The 21,034-nt window shown below is 44.7% G+C and overlaps 1 protein-coding gene across 1 annotated transcript in view; it reads right to left on the reverse strand.

The window, feature by feature from the left end:
• VWA8 (von Willebrand factor A domain containing 8) overlaps positions 1 to 21,034 on the reverse strand; it is a 668,510-nt gene that overhangs the window by 162,483 nt on the left and 484,993 nt on the right. The window contains exon 36 of the mRNA XM_082247613.1: positions 10,174 to 10,375. Within this exon, the coding sequence (XP_082103739.1) occupies positions 10,174 to 10,375 (202 nt within the window). The remainder of the gene's footprint in view (positions 1 to 10,173; positions 10,376 to 21,034) is intronic.

Raw genomic sequence — 21,034 nt, forward strand, 5'->3', positions numbered from 1 at the left:
CTGTTTCTGGAACTGGTGGCACGCCTTCCAGCAAGTTAAAAGGCTCTGGCCTAAAGAGTGCAAGAGAGTCCATAGACACACAGGGGAGACCTTTTTGACTTTCGAGATAAAAGCAGTATGGAGCCTCCTACGGCAGCTCCTCAAGGTGGGGGGGGATGGGCTGTCAGGATCAGTGTCACTATGTGGGTCACCTGCTGGTGGCACTGTTGTTCTGGAATTGAAAGGCGCAGTTCCGGTGCTTGCCAGCGGGTGTCTTCCAGCAGCTGGACTCTACGTTTAATTAGGCTGCACCTGATGTGGACTGCTGAGGGAATATAAACCTGCCCCTCACTGAGGTTCAGGGCTTCAGTATTTTTACCTGCAAGCTGTGTCCTTGCCTGAGCTTGAACCCGTCCTTGAAACCCGTTCTGTGCCCTGATTCTGAATCTTGTTCCCTGTACCTGCCTTCCTGCTCCCCTTGTCTCCTGTCTCTGTCCTTGTTTGTCCCTCCATTTTGTATATAGTTAGTTAGGTTAATTTTGGGGTTTTTTGCACTAGCACATTTATATTTCACTGCTCTGCTGGTGTTGGTATTTTGCCTCAATCCTCTAGGTTCTGATTCCTTAATGCAGCCTACTAATCTGATCACCCTTGCTGGATGCCTGCATGTGGTATCCTTGACATAATACTGAAGCCCCTAACGATCAGATCAGTTGCACCTGGAAATTAGGAATTTTCAGTTTGCTGCAAGATGCAGTCAGAGGAGGTTTTTCATTTTTCACTGGTTCTAACGGAAAAGGGGCAATATTGCCGCCAAATCTTGAAAGCGCACACTAGCAAGCAATTGGAATTCATCCGTCTGGCTCACTGTCTTGTTGACCAAGGCAGAGTTTTGTTCAGAGAGATTAAGCCACTCATTCAAATCTGTGCAGAGTTGGCTTTGTCTAGTATCCCTAACAGTGGTGTAAGACAAGGGGATTGTAAATTGAGTTTTGTTCAGCCCTTACTCCTGAGCAGATCTTTCCTATTTAGCATCAACTAACATTGATAATGTGCCTCTGCCTGCTGCTGAGCCTCTGCCCACCGTCCAGCCTGATGAGCTTCTGCCCTCTGCCCAGGTTGATGAGCTTCTGGCTTCTGCCCAGCTTAATGTGCCTCTGCCCAGCTTGATGTGCCTCTGCCTGCTGCCCAGTCTGATGTGCCGCTGCCCAGCCTGATCTGCCTGCTGCCCAGGTTGATGGTCCTCTGCCTGCTGCCCAGCCTGATGGTCATCTGCCTGCTGCCCAGCCTGATGGTCCTCCGCCTGCTGCCCAGCCTGATGGTCCTCTGCCTGCTGCCCAGCCTATCGCCGGCGCTTCCCTGCCGGATGCCCAGCTTGTCGCTGGTGCGTCTCTGCCTGATGCCCAGCTTGCTGCAGGCACTTCCCTGCCTGATGCACAGCTTGCCACTGGCGCTTCCCTGCCTGATGCCAAGCTTGCCGCTGGCGCTTTCCTGCCTGATGCCCAGCTAGTCTTCGGTCCGAGTGTTGGGACATGTGCTGCATCGAGTGCATGTACATCTCCAAGGTTACGCCTCCTCAGGAATTTGACCTGTTGGGTACCCAGACAGCTTCCAGATTCTGGCAGTGGGGCACATGACCAATTACCGGACTCTGGTGGCACGTCTTCCAGCAAGTTAAAATACTCTGGACTAGAGAGTGCAAGAGAGTCTATAGACAAGTAGGAGAGACCTTTTTTGGAGGTCGCTGCTCGAGGAAGGGGGGGGGGGGACTGTCAGGATCGGTGTCATTATGTGGGTCACCTGCTGGTGGCACTGTTGTTCCTGGAACTGTGGGGCGCAGTTTGCCATGCCTACCAGCGGGTGTCTTTCAGCAGCTGGACTGTACATTTAATTAGGCTGCACCTGATGTGTACTGCTGAGGAAATATAAGCTCGCCCCTCACTGAGGTTCATGGTTTCAGTATTTTTACCTGCAAGCTGTGTCCCTGTCTGAGCCTGAACCTGTTCTTCAAACCTGTACCCTGATCCTGAGTCTTGTTCCCTGTCCTTTGCTTCCTGTACCTGCCTTTCTGCTCCCCTTGTCTCCTGTATCTATCCTATCTTGCCCTTGTTTGCTCCCTCCATTTTGTATATAGTTTGTTTTGTTTTTTTTTTATATTCCACTGCCTTGTTGATGATCTACTGGTGTTGGTATTGGAGTGTGTCTTTTGCCTTAATAAACGTATTTAAACCTTATTCGTTTGGGTCCTGATTGCTTAGTGCAACCAACTGATCGGATCACCCTTGCTGGATGACTGCATGTGGTATCCATGACATTAGCAAACTTCAGACAGGCATGTACATGCTTTCTTGAGCAGGGGGACCTTGCGGGGGCTGCAGGGTTTCAGTCCTTCGCAGTGTGTTACCAAATGTTTTCTTGATGACTATGGTCCCAGCTGCCTTGAGATCATTGACACGATTCTCCCGTGCAGTTCTGGACTAATTCCCCACCGTTCTCATGATCATTGAGATGATGAGATCTTGCATGGAGCCAAAGGCAGTGGGAGATTAATAGCTATTTTGTTTTTCTTCTATTTGCGAATAATAGTACCAACTATTGTTAGCGATGGTCTTGAAGCCCGTTCCAGCCCTGTGTAGGTCTACAATCTTGTCCCTGACATCCTTGGACAGCTCTTTGGTCTTGGCCATGGTGGAGAGATTGGAATCTGATTGATTGCTTCTGTGGACAGGTGTCTTTTATACAGGTAACAAGCTGAGATTAAGAGCACTCCCTTTAAGACAGTGCTCCTAGTCTCAGCTCGTTACCCTTTACAGAAGACACAAATACTCATAAAAAAAGCAAATCAATGTATAACTTTTTTAAATTGCATTTTTCTGGATATTTTTGTTGTTGTTTTGTCTCTCACTGTTAAAATATACCTACCATTAAAATTATAGACTGATCATTTCTTTGTTAGTAGGCAAATGTACAAAATCAGCAGGGGATCAAATACTTGTTTCCCTCACTGTATGATGCAAGCATATTCTTAGCCCGCAAGTGCACAACTTTACATTTTTCAACATTAAACCTCATCTGCCACATAGTTGTCCAATTAAACAGTGCATTGAAGTTGGCTTATATGTTGGAGACATCCTGTAAGGACATTATTCCACTTCATAGCTTGGTGTCATCTGCAAAACCTGAAAGGGTACTTTTAATCCCAGACTCTATATAATTTATAAATATTAAAAGGAAAAGGTTACAACATTGAACCTTGGGGTACATTACTGATAACTTTAGACCATCCAGAGTATGAATCATTAACCACTACTGTCTGAATTTGGTCTTTTAGCCAGTTTTCTATTCATTTACAAAATTATTTTTCCAAGGCTGTAGACTTTACCTTACACATTAGCCATGTGTGGGGAATTGTGTCAAACGCTTTTGCAAAATCCAAGTATACCAAATTCACAGCCACCCCTCTTGTCCAAGGTTTTAATTCCCTCCTCATAAAAAGAAATCAGATATGTTTGAAATGTCTATCTTTCATGAATAAATGCGGATTATTGCTTAAAATATTTTTTTCCAGCAAGAACTCATCTATGTGATCTTTTATTAAACTCTCCAGTATCCTCCCATCTATTGAAGTTAATCTAACAGGTCTATAGTTACTTGGTCAACATAAACACTTTGATCCTTTTTAAATATAGGCACCACATTGGCCTTACGCCAATCCAGTGGTACTATTCCAGTTATTAAATAGTCCCTAAAAATTAAAAACAATGGCTTTGAAATGACAGAGCTCAATTCGTTTAGGATCCATGGGTGTATGTCATCTGGTCCAGGTGCTTTATTCACCATTATTCTGTCTAAATATTTCTGGACCATATAAAGTTTCAGCCATTGTGGTTCATTTGGGGCTGTATCAATACCATCCCCATTATGGACATGAGCTCCATCATGCTGCTTTGTATACACAGAGCTGAAAATGGTATTTAATAAATGTGCCTTTTCTTTGTCTCCAGTCACACACACTATATTTTTTTAAAAGAGCCTGCATGCTTAGACCTGACCTTTTTACTATTAATATATTTTAAGTATTTTTGGGGGTTTGTCCTACTATCTTTTGCAATCTGCTGTTCATTTTGAATTTTTGCAGCCTTGATTCCATTCTTACATATTCTCTAATGTTCTTTGCAACATTTAAACGATGATAGTGTTCCTTTATTTTTATAATGTTTAAAAGCTCTTTTCCTATTATTTATAGCTTTTTTAGCTTACTTAACATGTGTAACGGTGAGAATTTCAGTGGGCCTCCTCTTTTTGCATACTGTGGTGTTCCAGGTGAATGCTTAGACCTTTTCTGAGATCAGAGAATAAAAGCTTGGTGAAAACTGTGTGGAATTCAACTCAATTATGATTTTTTAGGGATGAAAAAAAATCTCCATGCCAAACATCAGCATCCATTTATATCACACCCTGCATTGAATGCAGTTTATCAATTTCTAAAGAGCCTTTCACATCAATAAACTGAAAAACTACACTATATTGTCAAAAGTATTAGGACACCTGCCTTTGCCCGCATTTGTGAGGTCAGGCACTGATGTTGGACGAGAAGGCCTGGCTCGCAGTCTCTGCTCTAATTCATCCCAAAGGTGTTCTATTGGGTTGAGGTGCAGGCCAGTCAAGTTCCTTCACTCCAAACTCGCTCATCCATGTCTTTTTTTGGACCTTGCTTTGTGCACTGGTGCACAGTCATGTTGGAACAGGAAGGGGCCATCCCCAAAATGTTCCCACAAAGTTGGGCCCATTAAATTGTCCAAAATGTCTTAGTATGCTGACGCCTTAAGAGTTCCCTTCACTGTAACTAAGGGGCCAAAGCCAACTCCTAAAAACAAACCTACACCCTAATCCCCCCCTCAACTAAACGATTTGGACCAGTGCACAAAGTCCTGACCTCAAGTCGATAGAACACCATTGGGATGAATTAGAGCGCAGACTGCGAGCCAGGCCTTCTCGTCCAACATTAGAGCCTGACCTGTGGAAGAATGGTCAAACATTCCCATAGACACACTCCTAAACCATGTGGACAGCCTTCCCAGAAGAGTTGAAGCTGTTATAGCTGAAAAGGGTGGGCCAACTCAATATTTAACCCTACAGACTAAGACTGGGATGCCATTAAAGTTCATGTGCGTGTAAAGGCAGACGTCCCAATACTTTTGACAATATCGTGTATATCAGTAGTATTGAATTAAAATTGGTTAGGTCAATAACATTTTCTTAGAGCAGAGGTCCAAATCGCATGTTTGTGCGATGACTCATATTCTACACATCACAGCCCCCTCTCCTCTGATATCACAATCCCATTTTTACATCAGTTTCCTCAGCCCCTCACCTTCACATAAAGATCCCCTGTTACATTGCAAGCAACAACTTCACAGCAGTGTCTTACAGTAAAGCCCTCTTTATATCGCCCCCCTCTACTCTATTCATAGTAGTGTTCTCACCCCCTTCTTTCACAGCAGTGTCCTCAATCTCCTTCACATCAACCCACCCTATGGTGGTGTCCTCAGCCCTCATACACACATAACAACCCCATTCACTGCAGTGTCCTCTTCACATTACTGTCCTCAGTCCCCCTTTACATCACACCCCCAATCCTTCACTGTAGTGTTCTCAACCCTCTTCACATTACTAATCTATTTTACAGTGGTCTTTTTAGCCCTCCCATCCTTCACAGTCGTTTTCTCAGCCTCCCTTCACATCACATCCATTCTCTGCAATGTACTTGCCCCCTTCAGTCCTTTACAGTTTTCAGTTTTCACATAAACACAGGGCAGAGCCAAAGCAGGTCTGGAAGGAGGGCAGGAGCTTTTCATTTTAACAAGTTGCTGATGTATTGCTAGGACCACCCTGTATCCTAACAACCAATCCCCTGCTTGATAACTTAAAAAAGTTAACTTGGGCAGCTCCCACTGTCCATTTAGAGCTGTCCCACCTCTCACTGTTGGCTCTGTTGTGAGGATGACAGCGATGAAGGCTGGGGGGACTAACCAGCTCCTAAGTGGCGTGACCATGGTAGTTGGGATGGGACAGTGACTTAGTCCGGATCCAGACACTGGTCCGCCTTTTAGTGATACCAACAATATATGGACAAAAGTATGTGTACACACTCTTAAATGTATTGTGTTTGTGTGCATCCAGTGCAGAGTATGGGTAATGATCCAGCAAATAGAGAAGTTTTAGACAGTAGTTTGCTTTCCTAATATGCAAAAAGCTGGGTGTATAAAGACGTAGTTTGCCACGTCTACTGTACAGTAACTACACAGAGTCTTGACCTCAAGTTTATTGAGCATCTTTGGGGGGAATTGAATCACTGATTGCAAGCCAGGTCTTCCTGTCAAGTACTCGGCCTCACAAATGTTCTTATGGCTGAATAGGCACACATTCCCTTATATTTAAAGAAGCCTATCCTTCTTTTAACTAATACACTGTTTTCTACTTTCTCCATCAGCTCATCCCCAACAGTTATGTTTGTATTTTGTATCACTTGACTCTCCCTCTTAGATTGTAAGCTCTAGATTGTAACTGTAATGTCTGCCTTCATTTTGTAAAGCACTGTGCAAACTGTTGGCGCTATATAAGTCCTGTATAATAATAATAATAATAATCTATTCAAAACAAAAAACTGAAAAAATATGGCTGTAATTCCACTGTAAAAGTAGTATACTGGGTAATGGGTAACAACTGTGCTGTTTTTAAAGCACACCTTAAAAGGGTTTAGTTAGACACCATAGGTTACAGAAAAAATGCAAATTAAGGTGCAGATGACCTTTACATGTCATTTTAAAGTCATTTCTCCACCGGCTGCTTGCAGAAAATGGCATTCCAAACCCAAGTAGTATACTGAGTTTTGTAGCATCTAAGGTGACAAAATGTTATTTCGGAAGGCTCTTTAGTAAACAATACCATGCATTTTGTCTCCTGTATTTAACATCCTACTATAAATAAAGTGGTTGCATATGTGTTATAATGAATTATGTGGCAAAAGCACAAGCTGCTTCACAGTTAATAAATGAGTCATATTACCCAAAAATACACCAGCTCCTTCACACGTTCTTCACACATACTACGTGAAATGAATTTGTCACCTTGAATTCAGGCTGCTCATAAATGTACTAAATTAAGAAGGGCTAAATTGACACTGGTATAATCTTGGATACCTGCATCAGTGGTATTCATCAGAACTTCCATATTTTCTACTGGGACACCAGTCGTGCCACACATTTACTATACATACAGCATTTGCGCTACACTCATGATGAGTATGGTGCTTAACTCAGAAAAAGGTCCTTAAATATTAAAATGGACCTTGCAGTTAAAAAAAATAAAAGCACCCTTCACCTTAATTATTAGCAGATTTAAAGTAAGAAAAAGTAATAAATTATACTTCACTAAATCCAGAAACTGCCCATGGTGAGAGTGACATCATCATTATTCTTCCAGAAAGATACATAGGAATGTTGAGTATTCAAATCTCACTAGAATACACCTAAACATTGTGCTGGGGTGTTGGCTCGGGGGTAAAATAGGTATATGCACTAAATATTTTTTCCTATGTTTTTTTTTTTTTACTTTAAAGCTGCTATTTAGGATGATGGACTGCAAGGTTCCCTTTGAAGAAAAAACTCTGTATAATAAATTTGCACTTGAGAAGCTTAAACCTCTGGCATCAAAAATCCAGGTTTTATCACTTGGATTCCACTGAGGGGTATTTTCACACTTCCTGTCTCTGTGATGCATATGCAAAAAAAAGAAGGGGATCATAGGCATCACCGAGACAGAAAGGCATGAACAGCAATGCAAAGATTCTTAGATATTCTAACCACCTTTCCTCACTCTACAACAGTGATATTAAGTTAACATTCACAGAGATCAGGTCAGCAAATTATTTTTACCAGCAGAGGTCTGAATTAAATTCCCAACACAGCCCCCCCCCCCCCCCCAATATCACAAACCTTTTTTTTCTATTAGTGTTCTTAGTCTGCCGTGCACATGACATCACCATCCCCCTTCACATCAAGATCCCACTTTACACAGTCCCTCTCTTCACAGAAGTGTCCTCAGTCCCCCTTCACATCCCACACCCCCTCACCTACGATGTCCTCAGGCCCTTTTTATTTTACCCATCCTCCACTCCACCCCTTACAGAGTAGTGTTCCCTCCCCCCCCTTTTATATCACATTACCCCTTCCTTTTTAGCAGCATGATCGATCCCCTTCACATTAACATCCCCCCCAACCCCCCCATGTTGGTGTCCTCAGCCCTCTTCACAACCCTTTTACTACAGTGTCCTCAACCCTCCCTTAACATCACACCTTCCCCTTTACATTACTGCCCTCAGCTCCTATTCACGTCAGCCCCCACCCCCGCATCCTTCACAGTAGTGTCCTCAATACCCCTTCACAATGCCCCCCTTCCTCTTTACAGCAATGTCTCAGCCCCCTTCACTGTCTTCCTTTACACAGATACACAGGGTGGAGGCACAGCAAGTTTGGATGGAGGGCTGGAGCTGCAGAGCTTTTTTACTTGTTTTGCTTGTGTCCTTCGTGATTTTCCATCTCTCCCTGTCCTGACAGACCATAAGGAGAAATATCTAAAACAGGAGCCCAGACAGTACTAAAATCTTGGAATGTAATAAAGAGAAAAAGTGCGCTGGAAAATCAGAAAAGCTGCAACCTTAGAAAATAAGTATACTGTGAAAAAATGTGTATCAGGTGCGCTAAACTGTTCAATATTGTGTCCAATATATACATATATTGACAAATCAACAAAAATAGTGATAAAATATAGGAAGACAAACCTTTCCCCAAATAAAGTAATCAAATAAATAATCACTCAATCAGGTTTGAAAACAAAGTGACAAACAATCTATTGATCAAAGAAGTGAGTCTATAAATGCAAAGTAAATGTCCAACAATGTGTTCAAAACCGACATGCATGTGTAAGACTCCAAAAGTGAAAAATCCAAAGTAGATGTGAGCAGTGCAGCCTCCACCGTGATCGGATATGCCCCTTACCAGGTTCTTAGTCTCGGTTGACGTCCGTCGAGGAGGAAACGCGTCAGAGAGGAGCGCCGCAACGTCACGATCCATCGCCGCGGACCGCACTGCATGCGGCCACGGCTCACCAATATCTCCCTCCGGTATTTTACGATATTGATGCCAATACAAGTCGACATACTGTAAGTGTATTTTGATTTCCTTATTAAAAGACCATTTGGAAATACTACACTAACAGCGGTTTTCTTTTTTTGGCCACCGGGGAACTACATCCTAAGGACCAGAGCTTTAGAGATCCATCCATCCCAGGAAACATGACAAGCTGTTAATGCAGACATCATACACCTTTCCTTGCCCGCATTATTTACCATCCGGTAAGAGGCTGACCTACTCTTCTTTTGGAGAGATAGCTTGGTGGGTGTTCCTATCTTTCCTGGTATTATTGTGGATCTAATAACACATACGCCCTTGTGTTATCTTTATCTGGTAAGGGGCATATCTGATCACGGTGGAGGCTGCACTGCTCACATCTACTTTGGATTTTGCACTTTTGGAGTCTTACACATGCATGTCGGTTTTGAACACATTGTTGGACATTTACTTTGCATTTACGGACTCACTTCTTTGATCAATAGATTGTTTGTCACTTTGTTTTCAAACCTGATTGAGTGATTATTTATTTGATTACTTTATTTGGGGAAAGGTTTGTCTTCCTATATTTTATCACTATTTTTGTTGATTTGTCAATCTATGTATATATTGGACACAATATTGAACAGTTTAGCGCACCTGATACACAGTACTAAAATCTTGACATAGGAACTCTTCCTCATTCTATCAAAAAAAAAAAAAAAAAACAGTTTTGGAGTTGGGCTGTTTAGAATACACAAAAGCAAAAACAGGCAGAGGAAATACACCATATCTTCCTTCTCTGCAGTACCAAACAGAGTTTTAACTGGAGAAAGACATCGTGAAAGTAAAAAGCTGCTGCTGTGCTCTTTTTTTTTTTTTGCAAAACTCATAATGCTCTGAGAATCCTGGGTCATGGATTAACCATTTTATTAACAGTATATTTGCAAATAAACAAGAATTGCCAGGTTTAATTTTACAAACCCATTCTTGGAAGTAAACCCACTAACTTTGCAAAGCTTACCTTTAGGGTAAATATCTTTGAAGGGCACATCAACAGCTGGCACACATCTCACCATCTGGTTAGCAGCTACTAAACTCACACAACCACCTTTCCTCATATTTCCAAATTTACTGCGTCCCGACTGCAAAAACTGATCACCAGATAAAGTTCCATGTTTTCCCAAAGAAGACTTCCTCTTCCAGCTGTACACTTCACTAGGTGACTGCATTGACAAACCAACAGACACAAATGATTAGCAATCATAGTATGTTATTAGGTGCTATTTGATTCTGGATCAGCAACATAAGATAACCTCAGTTAAGTTTCAGAAAACATGCAGCATTGTCTGTGGAAAAAAATCACTTAGGGGTTGATTTACTAAAGGCAAATAGATTGTGCACTTTACAAGTGCAGTTGTGTTCTGCATAAGGCATTTGCTCGAGAGCTTAGTAAATAAGGGTAAGCTCTGCTGACTTGCATCATCCAATTGTGCAAGCGTAAATGCTTTGCAAAGCAAAGCTTCACCTCATTTAATAAGCTCTGCAACAAATTTGAAGTACGCAGTCTATTTACCCTTAGTAAATCAACCCCTTAGTACCTTATTGAATAAAGAATGTAATTATCCAATCAAAATTCGCTCTGCTGATTTTAGCCTAGGATACATTTAATTCCCAAATAACTGCTGCTGGTACTAGTACTTAAAAACAAGCACTTTTCTTTAACCACTTAAGCCCCGGAGGATTTGGCTGCTCAAAGACCAGGGTCTATTTTGCGATTCGGCACTGCGTGAATTTAACGGACAATTGCACGCTCGTGTGATGCTGTACCCAAATAAAATTGACGTCCTTTTTTCCCCCACAAACAGAGCTTTCTTTTGGTGGTATTTGATCACCTGTGCAATTTTTACTTTTTGCGCTATAAACAAAAAAAGAGCGACAATTTTGAAAAAATAACAATATTTTTCACATTTTTTTATATGAAATTCCCCCCCCCCCTCCCCAAAAATGTAAAAATCTAAATTTTTTAACATTTTAGGCCAATTTGTTTTCTGATACATATTTTTGGTAAAAAAAAATCGCAATAAGCATATTTTGATTGGTTTGCACAAAAGTTATTGCGTTTACTAACTACAGGAAAGATTTATGTCATTTTTATTGTTATTTTTTTAACTAGTAATGGCGGCGTTCTGCGAATTTTTTTTTGCGGGACTGCGACTTAGCGGCAGACAGATCGGACCCTTGACTGACATTTTTGACACTTTTGGGGGTACCAGTGACATTACTACAGTAATCAGTGCTATACATATGCATTACTGTAAAAATGACACTGGCAGGGAAGGGCTTAACTTTATTAGAGATCAAGGGGTTAAGTGTGTCCCTAGGGGCGTGCTTCTAACTGTAAAGGGGCACGGCTTTTGATGTAACCACAGAGACATACGATCCTACATAGCAGGATCGTATGATCTCTGCAGTTACACCAGGAAGAATGACAGGCGGCTTTGTTTACATTAGCCGCCTGCCTTTTTCCCTCTCCAGCGGGAGATCGCGAGTGACCGGCAGACATCGGAGCCGCCGGTCACTCGCGCGGGGATGGCAGTGAATGAGCGGGGGTGGGAGCGCGCGCTCGCCCCCTATTGGCTCGCGGGCGAGAGACGTACCCCCCATTTGCCCAGAGGGAGCTGACCTCCGCAGTATATGTACTTGCGGCGGTTTGCAAGTGGTTAAATGAGAATGCATCTGTTTATGGGCCTCCTTACCTGCTATGCATAAGCCAAATAAAACAATTTTGCTCATGATGCAGCAGTTGCTTCCAATATTTGGTCTAATTTGTCTAAGCTGTCAGCCGGTATGGTGTGATGGAAAAAGTAGGCACAGACACAAAATATTTCAGAATATCAGATAGTTAATTAAATATTAGCTACTCTCTCATTGTAAAGAAAAGGGATGAATATGTGAATAGGTTATAGTTAGTCATAGAAGTTTACAGTTTTTCACATTTTGTCATGTTACAACCAAAAACATAAATGTATTTTATTGGGATTTTATGTGCTAGACCAACACAAAGTTCGCCCCAGTCTCAAGTCTTTTTCAGACTCTAATGGTTTTTTTTCTAAGATTGCCTTGTATTTGGCTCCATCCATCTTCCTATCAACTCTGACCAGCTTCCCTGTCCCTGCTGAAGAAAAGCATCCCCACAACATGATGCTGCCACCACCATGTTTTACGGTGGAGATGGTATGTTCAGGGTGGTGTGCAGCCACACATAGCTTTTTGCTTTTAGGCCAAAAAGTTCAATTTTGGTCTCATCTGACAAGGGCATCTTCTTCCACATGTTTGCTGTGTCCCCCACATGGCTTCTCGCAAACTGCAAACAGGACTTCTTATAGTTTTTTTTTCTACAATGGCTTTCTTCCTGCCACTCTTTCATAAAGGCCAGATTTGTGGAGTGCACAACCAATAGTTGTCCTGTGAAAAGATTCTCCCACCTGAGCTGTGGGTCTCTGCAGCTCCTCCAGAATTACCATGGGTCTCTTGGCTGCTTCTCTGATCAATGCTCTCCTTCGCTGGCCTGTAGGTGGACGGCCATGTCTTGGAAGGTTTGCAGTTGTGCCATACTCTTTCTATTTTTGGATGATGGATTAAACAGTGCTCTGTGAGATGTTCAAAGCTCGGGATTTTTTTTATAACCTAACCCTACTTCAAAATTCAACACAACTTTATCTCCTTTACCTGTCTGGTGTGTTCCTTTGCCTTCATGGTGCTGTTTGTTCCCTAAGGTTCTCTAAAAAAAACCTCTGAGGGCTTCACAGAACAGCTGTATTTATACTCAGATTAAATTACACACAGGTGTACTCTATTTACTAATTAGGTGACTTGTGAAGGCAATTGGTTCCTTCAGATTTTAGTTAGAAGTATCAAGAGTAAAAGGGGCTAAATACAAATGTATGTCACCCTTTTCAGATATTTATTTGTACAAAAATTGTGAAAACAATTTATCATTTTCCTTCCACTTCACAATTATGTGCCACTTTGTGTTGGTCTATCACAGAAAATACCAATAAAACGCATTTATGTTTTTGGCTGTTACATGACAAAATGTGTGAAATTTCAAGGGGTATGAATACTTTTTCAAGGCACTTTATATGCCTTAAAATGTGAAAACACCCCCAACGGTGAATGAAAAAAATGGATTTTTGTAAGATCTTACCGTAAAATCCTTTTCTCTTAGCTCATTGACAGACGTAGTCCTCTTTGATTCATATCAATTGGGTTATACTGCCTTCTACAGGAGTAGGACACTAGGCAGAAAAAAAAAACGTTCTGGCTCCACCTTAGGGGCAGTCCCAGAGGGTATATCCTCTCTCTCTCTGCTACAGGATGTTAGTTATGTCACAAAGCAGTGTCAGAGAATTTAACCCAACCCAACTCAAAAGTAGAGGGGCGGGTACTACCTCTGTCAATGAGCTAAGAGAAAAGGATTTTACGGTAAGATCTTACAAAAATCCATTTTTCTCTGTCGCTCATTGACAGACATAGTCCTCTTTGATTCATATCAATTGGGACGTCCCAAAGCAGTGCCACAAATGAGGGGTGGGATTAACGGAAATCAAAATCCAATCTAGAAGGCCCAACCGGTGGCAACTAGAAGTTTTAAGGGCTCATCAGACAAAAGGGATGAGACTCAACTAAAAATCCAACAGAAAAAAAACCCTCGAGGTAGACCACCGGTCTCCTCAAATTGCGGCCTGCAGAACCTTGCGGCCAAAAGAGGCATCTGACGATGCCATCACATCAACTTTATAGAATTTTGCAAAGGTATGCACTGACGACCAAGTAGCCGCCTTGCAAACCTGAAGCACTGATGCCTGATGGCGAAAGGCCCATGACGCACTAAGCGCCCGAGTGGAGTGCGCCTTAACAGGGAACGGGGGCTCCCGACCCTTAATAGAATAAGCCTGTACCACCGTCTGTCTAATCCATTTGGAGATAGTCGCGGCAGATGCAGGCAACCCCTTTTTGGGGCCATCCGTGATCGCAAAAAGTGAATCCGTCTTGCGAAACGAGTCCGTCGTTTACAAGTATACCCTGATCGCCCGAACCACATCCAAGGAGTGTAAAGCAAACTCCCGATGATGGCTGGGCTTAGGACACAGGGAAGGTAATACAATATCCTCATTCAGATGAAATTCTGAAACCACTTTAGGAAGGAAGGATGGATTCGGACGAAGAACCACCTTATCCCTATGAGCCACCAGATATGGGGGAACGACAGGATAATGCGGCCAGTTCTGACACCCTGCGTGCAGAAGTGATGGCCACCAAGAAGGCCACCTTCTGGGATAACGTAAGCAAGGGAATTTCCCTAATATCTTCAAAGGGAGGTTTCTGAAGAACCGACAACACCAAATTAAGATCCCAGGGTGGTAAAGGCGCGCGCACTGGCGGAGCAAGGTGTCGCACCCCCTGGATGAAATTCCGCACCAAGGAATGAGTAGCTAAAGGCTTCTGAAAGAAGATTGCTAATGCTGAAACCTTACCCTTGATAGTACTCAAGGCCAGCTTCTGCTCAACCCCTTGTTGCAGAAAAGCCAAAATCTGGTTCACCGAAAAAGAACGTGGAGGCAACCTAAGAGATTCACACCACGCAATATAAGACTTCCATGTGCGATGATAAATCTTTCTGGAAGTCGCTTTCCTAGCTTTAATTAGAGTAGGAATAACTGAAGTTGACAACCCCCTGTCCTTCAGCACCTGGGTCTCAATAGCCAGGCCGTTAAAGCCAGCGATTGTAAAGCAGGATGGAAGATCGGTCCCTGAGACAGCAGGTCTTCCTTGAGAGGAAGTCGCCACGGGACGTCCGCTACCAGCCTGACCAAGTCGGCGTACCAGGCTTGACGAGGCCAGTCCGGAGCTACCAGGATAACTGGAATTCCCTCCACCTCTATCCTGCGAAGAAGCTTCAGCAGCAACCTGAGAGGAGGGAAGGCATACAGTAGCTGATACTGCCCCCACGGGGCGACCAGCGCGCCTGCGGCATCTGCTAGCGGATCGTGGGAGCGAGCTACAAACCTTTGCACCTTCCTGTTAAGCCGGGATGCCAACAGATCCACATCCGGGGTGCCCCAACGAAGGCACAGTTGGTGGAAAACTTCTGGATGAAGAGACCATTCCCCTTGATCCAGAATCTGACGGCTGAGATAATCTGCCTGCCAATTTTCCACCCCTGGAATGAACACCGCGGAGAGAGCTGGAACAAACCGCTCCGCCCAACGAAAAATGCTGGCCGCTTCTATGGCCGCTAGGACACTCTTGGTGCCCCCTTGATGATTGACATAAGCCACTGCTGTGGCATTGTCCGACTGGATCCGAACCGGGCTGCCCTGGAGCTGCTAGGTCCAGTGAATCAGACAAAGTCTGATCGCTCTCAGTTCCAATACATTTATCGGTAACCTGGACTCTTCCAGGGACCAAAGCCCCTGGGCAGATAATTGGCCCAGAATTCCTCCCCACCCGGATAGACTGGCATCCGTGGTGACAATCGTCCAGTAAATTGGCAGAAATGACTTCCGCTGGCTGAGCATCGGGGACCGAAGCAACCAGGCCAGAGACTCCCTGGTCCGCTCGCTCAATCGGATCCGATTGTCCAGGGAGTCTGGACTCTGGTTCCACTTGAGAAGAATCTCTCCTTGAAGGATTCGGGTATGGGACTGGGCAAATGGTACTGCTTCGAAGGAAGCCACCATCAAACCCAGGACCCTCATGCAAGTCCGAAGAGAAGGCCAGTTGTCGGATAGTAACAACTGAATTGTCGATTGAATCTTCCGGAGTTTCCCCACCGGAAGAAATACTCTTGCCCTGGATGTGTCGAAAATTAGACCCAGATATTCCAACCTCCTGGTGGGAACCAGAGAAGACTTCTGCAGGTTCACCAGCCACCTGAACTCTTGCAAAGAGATCCTGGTGATCTCTAAGTTTAGTAACAGGGTCTGCGGAGACTCCGCACGGAGTAGAAGATCGTCTAGGTAACCTAGAATCGATATGCCTCGTTGTCGCAACAGAGCCAACACTGGGGCCAACACCTTTGTGAAGACCCGGGGAGCCGAGGCAAGACCAAAGGGTAACGCCACAAACTGATAATGGTTCTCCTCTACGGAGAAACGCAGGAAACGCTGATGTCCTGCGTAAATAGGAATGTGAAGATAGGCATCCTTGATGTCTATGGACGCTAAAAAATCCCCCTGATGCAGGGAGGCCGCTACTGTGCGAATAGACTCCATCTTGAATTTTTGTATCTTGACAAAAAGATTGAGTGCTCTTAAGTCCAGAATTGGACGCACCTTGCCTTCTTTCCTGGGTATTGTGATATTGTGAATAGGTTCGAATAAAACCCTTGAAAACGCTCTGTCCAAGGAACGTGGACTACCACTCCTTGCTGCATTAAATCCGTGACCGCCCCCCGCAAGGCTTCTAGGCGATCCGGGGATAGTCGGATATTGGAAGGGAAGAATCGCACCGGTGGGAGTGATTGAAACTCGATCTTGTAACCTGACCGTATGACTTCGCGAACCCACTTGTCCGGGATTCTGGAAAGCCATGGATCCGGAAACCGGCGAAGACGTCCCCCCACCCCAGCTATGGGTGGGGTCGCACCTTCAGGCTTTAGTAGTCTTATCTTCAGGTCTGGAAGAGCCGGACTTTTGTTTGCCCGACCAGCGCCCTTTGAAACCTCCTGAAGGAGTTTTGGAGGGCTTTGCTTTGTCGCCCGTGGGGCGAAAAAATTTCTTATGAGCGGAAAAGGAAGGCCCCCGTCTCTGACGAGGTCCTTTACCCTTAGTATTTTGTAGCAGAAAAGTGCTCTTGCCTCCAGTGAGATCCTTGATAATCTCATCTAAGTTGGCCCCAAATAGGCGCTCCCCCTGAAAGGGGAGATTAGCCAAAGCTCTCTTGGAACCTTGGTCCGCTGACCAACACTTTAGCCATAGTGTACGCCTGAGGACCACTGCGGAAATTGAAGCTCCCCCCAATAATGGAGTGGCGTCTAGAGCAGCGTCGCAGACAAACTGAAGCCCTTGTATCATCTGTTCCAGCAGATCTGATACCGCCTGGGGGATGTCTCTCCCCTCTAAGTCCCGGCGTAACCACTTGGTCCATTCTGTCACAGTTTGTGAAACCAGACCAATAGCAATTACTGGTCTGAAAGCTGACCCAATCAGGGAAAAGATGGCGCGAGACACAGCTTCTACCTTACGATCCACTGGATCCTTGAAGGACGGAGCATCCTCCAATGGGATAACCGTAGCTTTGTTCAATCTGGAAATTGGAGAATCCACCCCAGGTGGTACTGTCCATTTTTTGAGGAGAGATTCCTCGAACGGATAACGCCTAATAATGCGTTTGGAAATAGCAGGGGTTTGTTTAGGATGACCCCATTCTTCCTTAATTACATTACCAAAACATTTGGGCAAGGGAAATACTTTCGCCATTTTGGTCCGTTTATTAGTACCAAAAGGGATCTCAGTCTCAGCTACTTCCGACGGTGTAACCTGCAGTCCTAAGGTTTCTCGGACAGATACAATTAGTGCGTTCACCAACGCTTCCTCTCTGGCTATGGTAGATGCCGAAACATCCTCCTCACTGTCTGAAGAGACAGTACCCGAGACACAAGCCCCAGATGAGGGCCCTGCACCTGCAGTGATAGGCTCAGACTCTGAATCTGAAGTTTCAGATGAAATAGGGGTAGGCGGGGGTCGCTTCCTTGCCCCCGTTCCTGACAGGCCACTTCCACCCGGGATACAAAAGACTCCAAAATCGCTGATAATGCATCAATAGTAAGTGGGGAACTGGAAGGTCCTGCAGCCACCTCGAGGGGATCAGGTGGAGATACATGCGTGGCAGGGTCCATGCTAATCCAGGACACTTTGCCAGTAAAAAATTTGAAAAAATAAAAATATCCTTTTTTTTTTTTTCTGTAATCACCCAGCGCAATAGCGCCCCTCAGCGTACCTGCTTCTTGGACCCCCAGAGAGAGAGAGAGACCCCAAGGGCTCACCACCTGATGCAGAGAAGTTCCAATCAAACTGCTGTCAGCGTTGTCCTATACAGACTGGGAAGTCCTGTACTAGCTTTCCCGGGTAAAAGGAAATGGCTCTGCCCCCTTTGCACGCCTTCCGGCGCTCCCAGCTACTCCTCGAGGTAGGCTGGGCACATCAAACATGGCCGCCCCCATGCAGGAGATACCAGGCTCCGGCAAAATGGCGGCCTGCGTGCCTGCGGGCGGCCTCTGTAGACAATGCAGCGTGCGGTCTACAGCAAAATGGCGGCGGACTGCCGATTTAGTGTGGTTCCTCCGGAAGATTCCAATGGCCGGCGAACGGCTCTGAAAGGCTGGCGGCGGCCTGTAAATGCGGCCTGCGGGAGTATGGCGCCTCTGTATCCTAGTATAAGGTAGGCGCTTTGCCTCTTATCTAAATGCCAGCATCCTATATTTCAATATAGTCAATCTAAACTAGGCTTCCTTGGAGACCAAGTCTGCTGGAGAAACCAAGGCTGCTGGAGTGTCAGCTCCCCAACCAAGCCTGCTGGAGTGTCAGCTCCCAAACCAAGTTTGCAGGAGTGTCAGCTCCCAAACCAAGCCTGCTGGAGTGTCAGCTCCCAAACCAAGTTTGCTGGAGTGTTAGCTCCCAAACCAAGCCTGCTGGAGCGTCAGCTCCCAATCAAATCACACTATCACAGAGAGATATGTGCACCTGTCATAGGCTAAAGGGGGAACCTTAATGCAAAAAGGGTCCGACCACACACAGAGGGGCCCATATCCCAATAAACCCCACAGGGGGGAAGGGGGAACATCTACTCACCATACCGGAACTGACGGGCACCCTCCTTTAACAGAACCCCTCTCCACCGAGGTGGGGGGCTGTCGACCAATACGGACGCCGTGACTCTGCTGGTTCTTGGCTTCCAAGCGAGACGTTTAACTCGCAGGGTCAGTCCCCGTCCAGTGGGACTATGTCGCGGCCGACCCAGCGCGGAGCTATGGCCTGCACGCGCTCGTAGGCTGAACTGGGGTGACCACTGGATCTTAACATCCAGCCCGTCGCCCGGCTCCAGCATACTTACTTGAATGTGTCGCGGCCGACCCAGCGCGGAGCTATGGCCTGCGCGCGCTCGTAGGCTGGCTGGGGTGACCACTGGATCTCAACATCCAGCCCGTCGCCCAGATCCGGCGTGATTTGCTTGAAGATCTCACAGGAAAACTGGAGAAAACACTACCTAAAAAAGGAAAAAATTTTCTAAAAAATCTTGCCAGGACCAAAGATCCCAGCAAGGAACTTAGGTCCTTACTCCTGACTAGACAGAAAAAAGCTAACATCCTGTAGCAGAGAGAGAGAGAGGATATACCCTCTGGGACTGCCCCTAAGGTGGAGCCAGAACGTTTTTTTTTCTGCCTAGTGTCCTACTCCTGTAGAGGGCAGTATAACCCAATTGATATGAATCAAAGAGGACTACGTCTGTCAATGAGCGACAGAGAAAAGAAATGAATCAATAAAGGGCGTTATATAATACACTGCCCTCAGTATTAAAAGTGCCCAGATGTGTAATCAAATATATTCCCTTCTAGGGAAAATACTAAAGTGCTATAGTGCAATTAACATAAATACTTAAGTCGAATAATATGTGACCATTCAAAAATATACATATTGATTATTTGATGCTTTTACTTCCTGACAATGTAAATGTGTTTTTGGCTATTTTAATAATAAAAATTCATAATGATGTATTGTATGGCATTTGCTTCTGTCTACTTACTCCTTACATAAGATCATTGATGCAAAGATCCCACACTGTGCACAACACCTAGTCTCCTCTCTAATTTGGGGCTTAGCAACATTGATCTGGGAAGACGTGGTTGGACTGTGCCCCATATAAAAATAGAAGACTCTACGTTGTAGTATACAAAAAAAGTAGGAAGGGACTGATATGGGTAGGACCCTAAAGAGGTAGAGAATTTTTGGCATTAATGATATTTATAGAGAGGGCCATTCAGACATAAAGTTCATCAGGTGGGCCAGTATTAGAGGTGGAAGGAGGGTACTCAGTCATTAAGACAACTTGTCGAGTTCTCTCCAGTGGCATGGCTCTGCACTCCAGCTCTTCATTTACAATATGATGGTGTGCCCTGTTGGTTCCGTTGAGGTAGAGCTTTATAGGGCTGTGGTTAGGATCATCTAGGAGAGCTTCTCTGGTGGTTGGATAGGCTCCACAATCTGCAGGTCCTCCAGGACCCTTTAAAGCTCCTCAGGAGTCATACAGACATAAGGTTTACAGTTTTATGAAAAATGAAGGGCAAAAGGGAAACCCCTACGGTACTTCACTTAGTGCTGCAAAAGGATATGTAACTGTCGCTTCATACCCTATAATTTAGCAATCGTACATGGTGTAATACCCGTGAATAGTTAGTAAGTGTAGCCTTGAAACATCAGGTCAGATTTTTCAAGTGCTGCTTGCAGTAGCTGCTCTTTGGTACAGTAGGTATGCAGCGTTCAGGCAGGCGGGTAATCCAATTGGTTCATGGTCAATCTTGATGTGTTTTAGCTTGATAGAAGGCATTAGTTCCTGGAATAGAGCAGTGACTTCAGGTATGCCACTGAAACGTGGGTTGGAGTGCCTGGAATGCTTTTCTGCATCTTCCAAGTGAGTTAAAAGGGCCTTATTCTCATCTTGAAGTTCATCAACCTCCAGTCTCTCTCCAGGTTGGAAGTCCGTTGTCCCAGCTCCCTGAACTCCTTAGTCAGGCACTCAGGGATCCAGTCTGATGTATCTTTGAGGGCTTATCAGAATACAGTCTCCTGTATAAAGTCTTGCTGGGTATCCTCAGTGACTAG

This window comes from Pelophylax lessonae (genome assembly GCF_965119305.1).
Source record: "Pelophylax lessonae genome assembly, chromosome: 2".
Classification (NCBI taxonomy): Eukaryota; Metazoa; Chordata; class Amphibia; order Anura; family Ranidae; genus Pelophylax; species Pelophylax lessonae.